This window comes from Berghia stephanieae, chromosome 11 (genome assembly GCF_034508935.2).
Source record: "Berghia stephanieae isolate SIO BIC M18660-M18661 chromosome 11, UCSD_Bste_1.3, whole genome shotgun sequence".
Classification (NCBI taxonomy): domain Eukaryota; kingdom Metazoa; phylum Mollusca; class Gastropoda; order Nudibranchia; family Aeolidiidae; genus Berghia; species Berghia stephanieae.
In genome coordinates this window covers 30697209-30707208 of record NC_088370.1, presented here as the reverse complement: position 1 = coordinate 30707208, position 10000 = coordinate 30697209, and the positions used below count along the sequence as shown (strand labels likewise).

At 36.6% G+C, this 10000-nt stretch overlaps 1 protein-coding gene across 1 annotated transcript in view; it reads right to left on the bottom strand.

Annotated features, from left to right (window-relative positions):
* Positions 1-5575: 5575 nt before the first annotated feature.
* The window catches only part of LOC144956929 (uncharacterized), a 27829-nt gene continuing 23404 nt past the window's right edge, over positions 5576-10000 (bottom strand). The window contains exons 3-4 of the mRNA XM_078887760.1: positions 9087-9202; positions 5576-5893 (exon numbers count right to left, since the gene is read on the bottom strand). Coding sequence (XP_078743886.1) covers positions 5713-5893; positions 9087-9202 — 297 coding nt within the window. The 3' untranslated portion in view covers positions 5576-5712. The remainder of the gene's footprint in view (positions 5894-9086; positions 9203-10000) is intronic.

Sequence of the window (10000 nt, the reverse complement as noted above, 5' to 3'; positions counted from 1 at the left end):
AAGACGTCTGGCACGGAAAATAGTATAAAGAGAAGAGCCGCTAGACCAACCCATACCAAGCTCGAAAAAAAAAGAAAACGGCAGAGGACGTCGGTGCTTGGTATGGGTAGGTCTAGCGACTCTTCTCTTTATTCTTAGTATTTTATCCGTGCCCTACATCTTTATCCGGAAGACGGCAGAGGACGGCAGTGCCGGGTCGTCGGAGTCAGTCTCCGGTGTGTGTTAGGCTTTAAATGTATTTCGAATTATTTATTTAAAAAATCAAAAGCAAACAGAAAAAGACGTGAGTAAAATGTTTATGGTTATGAAAGCTTTATTCAAGTATCTGGTATTCATATCGAGTCAGGAATGAAAACAGAGGAATCAGTAAATGAATATAAATGCTTAGATTAGTTTGATTACAACTCCATGCTAGTTGCTATCGGATTCTAACACTTTCATAGGACGTTACGGGTTCTAGTCTTTTTTGTAAGCATGCACAATTGTGTCAGATTTTATATATATATATATATATATATATATATATATATATATAAGAGAGAGAGAGAGAGAGAGAGAGAGAGAGAGAGAGAGAGAGAGAGAGAGAGGAGAGAGAGAGGAAGGAGAGAGAGAGAGAGAGAGATTATTAGATATATAGCGAGATAGATATTTAGATATATGGATGAACAGGTAGATAGATAGATGGATGGATGCATAGAATAGAGAGAAGAGAAGAAAAGAAGAGAGAGAGAGAGAGAGAGAGAGAGAGAGAGAGAGAGAGAGAGATGAGTGGGGGAGAAGATTGCGAGAGAAAGAGAGAGGCGGGGGGAGGGGGCTTAGAAAGAGAAGAGAGATTGAGGGACAGGGAGAGATGAGGGGAGGGGGGCGGAGAGGGGGAGAGAGATAGTGTGTGTGTGTGTGTGAGAGAGAGAGAGCGAGAGAGAGAGAGAGAGAGAGAGGAGAAAGAGAGAGATGAGTGAAGGAGAGAGATTGAAAGAGAAAGAGAGAAGCGGGGGGGGGGGGAGGGGGGGCTTAGAGAGGGAAGAGAAAATGAGACACAGAAGAGAGAGGAGAGAGAGAGAGAGAGAGAGAGAGAGAGGAGAGAGAGAGAGAGAGAGAGAGGAGGGGGGGGGGTTGGGAGGTTGATTGAATTGGAAACTAAATTATGAAGTTATAATTTTAAAAAAGGGAAGGTGATGTTATGACGGTCAAAAGGTCACACGCCTCGCGTCAATGTTGGGAAACAGAGTGGTGGAAAAAAAAAAAAAAACAACAACAACACAAAAACGACAGATGCATATTTCAACAAAACCCCTAGAAATAAACAAAAAGGAATATAACAGTTTTTTATTTTAAAAAAACACACGAAAAATAGAAACAAACAAACAAACAAACAAACAAACAAAAAAACAACAAAAGGAAACAAATTCCCAAACATGGAATGTTTCGGTCTCAAAACCATTCTTTAGCCAACAACAACAACAACAACAATAACAACAAAAAACAAAATATATATGAGTGTGTGTGAGTGTGTGCGCGTGTGTTGTCTCATATTTTATTTGCCATTTCCTTATTGTAAATAAAGGTAAAATATTATTAAATCAGTAGACTCGTTTAATCATATAAAAGCTATACTTTCGTGGGGACCTTTGTAATATTAATTTTCCAATTGAAGTTGAAACCAAATTTTATTTTACTATCGTAAAACTTGTGACAACCGTGAACCGTGACCCATTGCCACCTTCAGTACTTGCCTATCTTATCCAAAGCAAACAACCTACATATATTGAGCATTATTCACAATTTTAACACAAATAATTGAGAAAAATGCATAATGTCATCAGATGTTGCGATGCAATTCCTTCACTCAGTTGTGTGTATTGGTATTTTTAATCTAGATGGCGGTTGTTGCCAATATTTTACCTTGACGCATGGCATCAAAAAGTTTCCAAAGGCTTCGTATTCAGGGTGGGTCATAAAAACTCGTGTTTTGATTGGTCAAAAAGCAACTGATTTATTTCTGTTGGTCGTAATGTATTTTCGACAACTCTTCCTTCGGTCCACTTGTTTAGGGGTGTTAGGGCTAACCAACATCGGAGACTGACTCCAACGACCCGGCACTGCCGTCCTCTGCCATCTTCCAGATAAAGACGTCTGGCACGGAAAATAGTATAAAGAGAAGAGCCGCTAGACCAACCCATACCAAGCTCGAAAAAAAAAGAAAACGGCAGAGGACGTCGGTGCTTGGTATGGGTAGGTCTAGCGACTCTTCTCTTTATTCTTAGTATTTTATCCGTGCCCTACATCTTTATCCGGAAGACGGCAGAGGACGGCAGTGCCGGGTCGTCGGAGTCAGTCTCCGGTGTGTGTTAGGCTTTAAATGTATTTCGAATTATTTATTTAAAAAATCAAAAGCAAACAGAAAAAGACGTGAGTAAAATGTTTATGGTTATGAAAGCTTTATTCAAGTATCTGGTATTCATATCGAGTCAGGAATGAAAACAGAGGAATCAGTAAATGAATATAAATGCTTAGATTAGTTTGATTACAACTCCATGCTAGTTGCTATCGGATTCTAACACTTTCATAGGACGTTACGGGTTCTAGTCTTTTTTGTAAGCATGCACAATTGTGTCAGATTTTATATATATATTATATATATATATATATATATATATATATATATATATATATAGAGAGAGAGAGAGAGAGAGAGAGAGAGAGAGAGAGGAGGGAGAGAGAGAGAGAGAGAGAGGAGAGAGGAGAGAGAGAGAGAGAGATTATTAGATATATAGCGAGATAGATATTTAGATATATGGATGAACAGGTAGATAGATAGATGGATGGATGCATAGAATAGAGAGAAGAGAAGAAAAGAGAGAGAGGAGAGAGAGAGAGAGAGAGAGAGAGAGAGAGAGAGAGAGAGAGAGATGAGTGGGGGAGAAGATTGCGAGAGAAAGAGAGAGGCGGGGGGAGGGGGCTTAGAAAGAGAAGAGAGATTGAGGGACAGGGAGAGATGAGGGGAGGGGGGGAGAGGGGGAGAGAGATAGTGTGTGTGTGTGTGTGAGAGAGAGAGAGAGAGAGAGAGAGAGAGAGAGAGAGAGAGGAGAAAAGAGAGAGATGAGTGAAGGAGAGAGATTGAAAGAGAAAGAGAGAAGCGGGGGGGGGAGGGGGCTTAGAGAGGGAAGAGAAAATGAGACACAGAAGAGAGAGAGAGAGAGAGAGAGAGAGAGAGAGAGAGAGAGAGAGAGAGAGGGGGGGGGGGGGGGTTGGGAGGTTGATTGAATTGGAAACTAAATTATGAAGTTATAATTTTAAAAAAGGGAAGGTGATGTTATGACGGTCAAAAGGTCACACGCCTCGCGTCAATGTTGGGAAACAGAGTGGTGGAAAAAAAAAACAAAAACAACAAACAACAAAAACGACAGATGCATATTTCAACAAAACCCCTAGAAATAAACAAAAAGGAATATAACAGTTTTTTATTTTTAAAAACACACGAAAAATAGAAACAAACAAACAAACAAAAAACAACAAAAGGAAACAAATTCCCAAACATGAAATGTTTCGGTCTCAAAACCATTCTTTAGCCAACAACAACAACAACAACAATAACAACAACAAAACAAAAAACAACCGAATAAAAACATGTATTTATGTTTCTGATATCTTTGTTGTTGGCTGAAGGAGGGTTTTGAGCCCAAAACGTTCCGTGCTTGTTGTTGTTTTGGGGTTTTTTTGGAAGCTGTAATAAACATTTTTTAATTACTTTTTACAGTCCAAAAATATTGCGGGTTCTCCACTAGTTTAAATATTATTTTTTAAATGGCATGTTTTTGTTATTGTACACCGTGTTGATTGTAATAAAGATACAAAATTACCAACAGATCTAAAAACCCAATACAGTAGTATATTAATTGATTATATAAATTATATATATATATATATATTATATATATATATATTATATATATATATATATATATATATATAGATGACTTCCTGTTTCTAATAATAGCCTTTATTTCTCCGCAAATATTGCGGGGTTTCCACTAGTTTAAATATTTTTTAAATGGTATGTTTTTGTTATTGCCCACCATGTAGATTGTAATAAAAGATTCAAATTTACCGACAGATCTAAAAACACAATACAGTAGTGTATTAAGCATAATAGGTGACTGCCTGTTCCTAATAGCGTTTATTTCTCCGCAAATATTTCGGGTTCTCCTCTAGATAGGTTTTGATAGGTTTTTTTTGTGATTGCACACCATGTTGATTGTAATAAGGATAGCAATTCCAAACTCGCAGTGCACATTTGACCAACTGCCGTTAGTTTTTTTTCTAAAAAAACACAGTAAGTACTTAGATGCAATGTTAACCAAACAGCACATACTGTGTTCAGTAAAAAAAAAAAAAACTGCAGCTAGATAAGGATTTAGTAAACTATTTCGTTCACTTATCGTTGAATTCTTTCCCAATGTTAAGAACAGAAAATGGTTCGTATAAGTTTTAAGAAATTGATTGTATTCAAAATAATAAAAGGAACCACTTAACTGGTATGGATTCAATACAAGTACTACCACATCATTGTCATACTCACTAACTGGAAGGTTGACACACAACCCACATGCTAAATATGATGGCGTCTGTTTTCATCACGACGTCTAATAAATCTCATAATACACGCAAACAGCATGTACAGATTTTGTGATGATTGGACCTGTGGTTTTGGAGTGTTACATAAATATCCAAGTCTTTGTAGGCACTTGGAGATTATTAGAGTCCTCGATGATTTTGATTAAAGCATATTATACTATAAAATGAATAGACACTCACATCTGTTTCGATTGTAAAATTGTGTCGTTACTTCTGTGCACGTACTCATCTATATATATATATATATATATATATATATATATATATATATATATATATATATATATATATATATATATATATATATATATATATATATTATTTATTTTTTTTTAATAGCTCTTTTTATCAAAAAGTTGAGCACTATTATTTCATGGTTTTTGCTTTATTATATATATATATATATATATATATATATATATATATATATATTATATATATATATATATATATATATTATATATTTTATATATATATATATTCATGGCGGCGTGAAAATGTTTTGGATTATTTTTACCTCCCAGTCATTGAACGAGCAGCTATGCTGCGTCTTTGGTGATTAGTGAGTAATACATTTTTAAATTCTTATTATCACTCAAGAGGAAAGAACCAAATTCCTCGTCTTGTGTACTAACCAATTAATTGCCGTACTCTGGAAAAACAAGCAAACTCGTATTTAAAAATTTGGCCAGAAAACTGGTCCTTCAAATATCGATCGATTTAAATTACCTCATCTTGGTAAAAGCTCTCGACTCTGATACTTCACGGAGTCCCAGGTTTGAAAGATTGTTGCTTTGTTTTGTTTTTTACCAAGATGAGTATCATTTAATCCGATTGATATTTGAAGAACGAGTTTTCTGGCCAAATTTTTGAATTTGTGTTTTTTTTCCAGAGGAAGGCAATTAATAATTGCTTAATGGGTTATCTCAGGAAATGATGAGATGATATCTAAGAAATTAAGCCACGTTTATTTTATTTTAAACAAAAACCCAAAGTGAAAATGAAATATTATAGATAACCCCAAACCAAAAACAAACAAAGAAAAATAAAAAGGAATTAAATAAAACTTGTAATAATCTAATCCAAGTCGTCCCCAGCGGGCTGCAGCAAGAGGCTGAGGGCGTCTCTGAAGACGGCATTCTTTTCTGGGTTGATTGAGAAATCGTAGTCAAGACGTGCCTGAGCCCCCCCTACCATGTCATCAAAGATCGGTTCACCTCTTTTGTTCCAACTTCCGCGCTTGGATTTTTGGCTGCACCTGATATGGAATAAAAGAGGAATAAAAATAAATTCAATTTAACTCTCTCCTTACCAGCCATTTTTAGAATTTCTCCCGAAAATTCACACCCTTTCCACCCAGCACAAAAATAGACTTTTCTTACCCAAACAAAAAAGTAACAAGTAAGCTCTGTAACACAGTGTTTAGTAGTATTTATAACTGTAACCAAAGCATTTCTTTACATTTTTTGATGTACAAGAGAAATCAGAATAAAAAATTGTCGGTTGCATCGTAACGAATTTGACGATTTTTCTGTGGGTGGTAAGGAGCGGGTTAAGACCGAATTTTTTTTTTTTATATAAAAAAAGATATTTGAGTCATTCAATGACTTCATTTATTGCGAACTTATCTACACTTGCGACTGTATTGTGCCATGACATAGAAGTTAGAGATGTGAACAAGTGTATATGAAAGGCGCCAAGTAAAGTAAGAAAGAAAAATACAATAACAACAACAAAAAGCATCCAAAAAATCAGTCTATCGGATTTTATGGGTGATGGTTTTTTTTCTTGTATTTTTGTTTCTTGCAGTTCATTATTGTCCTTGGTCATTATCATTTTGGTACAATCAATTGCATATAGATATTCCACATCCCAGCCCCTCACAATAAAGTCAAGAAAAAAAATACAACCTTGAAAATGTAAGAAAAATAAAATAACCTCAGTTAAAAACAACTTTTAAAAGAGAAAACAAAAGCAGACAACCAAAACAAACAGTTCTATGAGACGTCAGTTATCCAAAAAATAATATCATCATAAAATTGTGTGTGCATTGGGGGGGGGGGGGGGGGGCGGTGAGGGAGTGAGGAGGGGTCACAACCAAGGACTCGATCCAGCGACATCTATATTAATATTAGATCCCATCAAAACATCATTAAAAACGGCATTCTTACAGACTAAGATATCGGAAATTAGGCAAAGCACCCCGCGAGCCTCGGCATCCGGAACGCAACGCGGACTGTTAGCACTGATTGAATAATCGAGAAAAGATATGATAATATGTGATGTGTCGTCTCAAAACGGTACAAAGACGAACAAGAAAATATTAAATAGATTTTAACGATCTGTCATATGAAGATAGATTGACAAAAATAAATAAATAAATAAATAAATAAATAAAACTACCAACAGCAACACTTAACATGTAAAACGAGACATGACGCCTGTTAGGCGAAATTGCAATTTTTTCGGACAGAGACAACGCTGTTAACGGCCAGGTACTCATTTTACACCTGAGTACGGTGAGAGTCTTTTCCAATGACTCAATGATGCGCCGAGCGAGGCTCAAATCTAGGACCTGCCGATCCGAAAGCGAGTGTCATACCACTAGACCGCATAGTCACACGAGGTGATAACTTTTAAGATGTTTATCACCAGATGTTCTACCAATATACTACAGAACTCATTTACCCAACGTACTCTCAGGACATGGAAAGCACTTGGTTTTTTAAATACAAAAATTACTGAATCAATAAATTTGTTTGTGCGGGTATGTAGTCTTTTGTATGTGGTCGCTTTCGGATTGGAAAGTCTTGGGTTCGAGCCTCGTTCGGAGCATAGTTGAGTCCTTGGAGAAGGCTCTTTACTCACAATCTCTCACCGCACTCAGGTGTAAAATGAGTACCTGGCCGTCAAAATCGTTGTCTCTGTCCGAAAAAAAATTGTAATATCGTCTAATAGGCGTCATGTCCCGTCCTAAACGTTAAATGTTGCTGCTGGCCAGGGACCCCTTGTAAACCGCTTTGAGCACGTTTAGTGGATATTGCCCTATATAATAGCTCAATTTCTAAATATTTTTTTTGCTATGCATTTAGAACATAATCGTCTAAAAACTGGACATGACATATGAGCAGTGACATGAATGAAATACTACAAAAACTAGAAATCTGCATCGACAATGCACCAGCGTAACTGATCAAATATGGAAACAATGGAACACAATCTACACTAACAACGATATGCCAAAAGATACTTGAAGAAAAATCCTGGCCCAAAAAGTGGACACAAGTTCTAATAATACCACTGCCCAAAAAAGGTGACCTAAAGAAGTGCGAAAACTACAGAACAATCAGCAAAGCAAAGAAATATTGCGGATGATATTGAACATATTAGAAAAATAAAGCAGAGGAGATACTTGCAGAAGAACAAGCTGGGTTTAGAGCAAGAGGAAATACAGTTCAGCAGGTATTCAACAGCCAAATATTATGAGGAAAATGCCTTCAACACCAAAAAGATCTCTTATCATAATTTTATTGACTTCAAAAAGGCGTTTGATAGAGTATGGCATGCCGGCTTATGGTATTTGCTTCGAAGCAAGAACTTTGATATAAACTGTAGAAGCTCGTTGCCAGCATGCAGCCAGCGCTGTGTTTGTCATCAACCAGATAGGGCAGTTCTTTAAACCAACTGTTGGTGTAAGGCAAGGTTGCACACTCTCTCCCACACTTTTCAACATATATCTTGAAAAAAAAAAACAACGGAGGAAACTGTGCAAGACCAGCAATGAACCATTTCAATAAGCGAGAGACTCCTGTGTGATATGCGGTTCGCCGACGACATAGAGCTGATGGCTGGCAGCGATCAAGAACTGCTAATGTCACTGACAAAATAAATATAGTAGCAAAGAAAACTGTCACAGGAAAGAGCGGCGCAAAGTTTTGAAGTCTGCAATCCACGAGTTTTCCTACGGTCATCTGGTCTTGGAATGAGTGAGTGAGTGAGTGAAAGACATCAATAAACCAGTCAATTTTTTACTCTTAAAAATATTATAGTATTCTGACAGAGCCTCAAACCCTTTAGGACAAACATTATTGGTTGTTTACATTTTATTATTAAAAAATAATATAATTATTATATGTCATTATTATTATATTATTATTAAATTATTATATATTTTATTATTATTATTATATTATTATTATTATTATTATTTATTATTATTATTATTATTATTATTATTATTTATTATTTATTATTATTATTACCTCATCATCATTATCATTATTATTATTATTATTATTATTATTATTATTATTATTATATTATTATTATTATTATTATTATTATTATCATTATTATTATTATCATCATCATCATCAACAACATCTTTATCATCATCATCATCATCATCATCATCATCATCATCATCATCATCATCATCATAAGTGACTTACTTGGGTACTTTTGTAGTACCAGGAATGCATTCTCTGTAGCAGTCGGCGTAAAGAGCACAGCAATCGGTACCAGAGGTACCCCGGAATCTCTTACAACTGATAACCTCTTTCAGGCACTGTGGACAGAAGAGAAGAGAAATTCTTATACATTTTATTGTGCGTATTGATCTTTGAGTTTCTGGTTTTTAGATCAACATGCACATATTCGTAGGTCGGATAACCGAACCCAATTACGGGTTTGTTTTAACACGGGTGTAATGAACGCTATTTGCGTTGGTTTGATAGTAATTTCATTACAACAATAAGCCCATGACAATAGGGCAGAGAAGTCGTGACGTCAAACTTTCTACTCTTCCAATTCACAACTCGTTGGAAGTGTGTATGTACCCAGTCCTAAAGAGGACTAACGATGAATATGTTTCATATTGAATCACACGGTGGCAGAAGCTTCTAATGGTGCTCATACTACTATGTCATGACGATTGACCCAATCAGCATATTTCGTACCCCACCCGTGCACCGTCACAAACCCACCCGGACGCTACGTCACAACACACCGTTAAAAAGATGCTCTGCGGTTTCGGGCTCGTTACCACAACGGGTACACGTTGGACAGGCGACAGTGCCCACTGATACAGTGAGCTTGTGGCAGCAGCTTCTAATGGTGCTTACACTATTAAGTTATGACGATCGACCCAATCAGCAAAGTCCGTACCGCACTTTGTGCAGTGCATGTCACAAACCCATCCGGTCGCTTCGTCACAACACACCGTTCGACTAGATGCTCAGCGGTTTCGGGTTCTTGTCCACATCGGGTACATGTTTGACAGGTGGACAGTGCCCACTGATGCAGTGAGCATGTGGCAACAGCTTCTGATGGTGCTCACACGATCGACCCAATCAGCAAAGTCCGT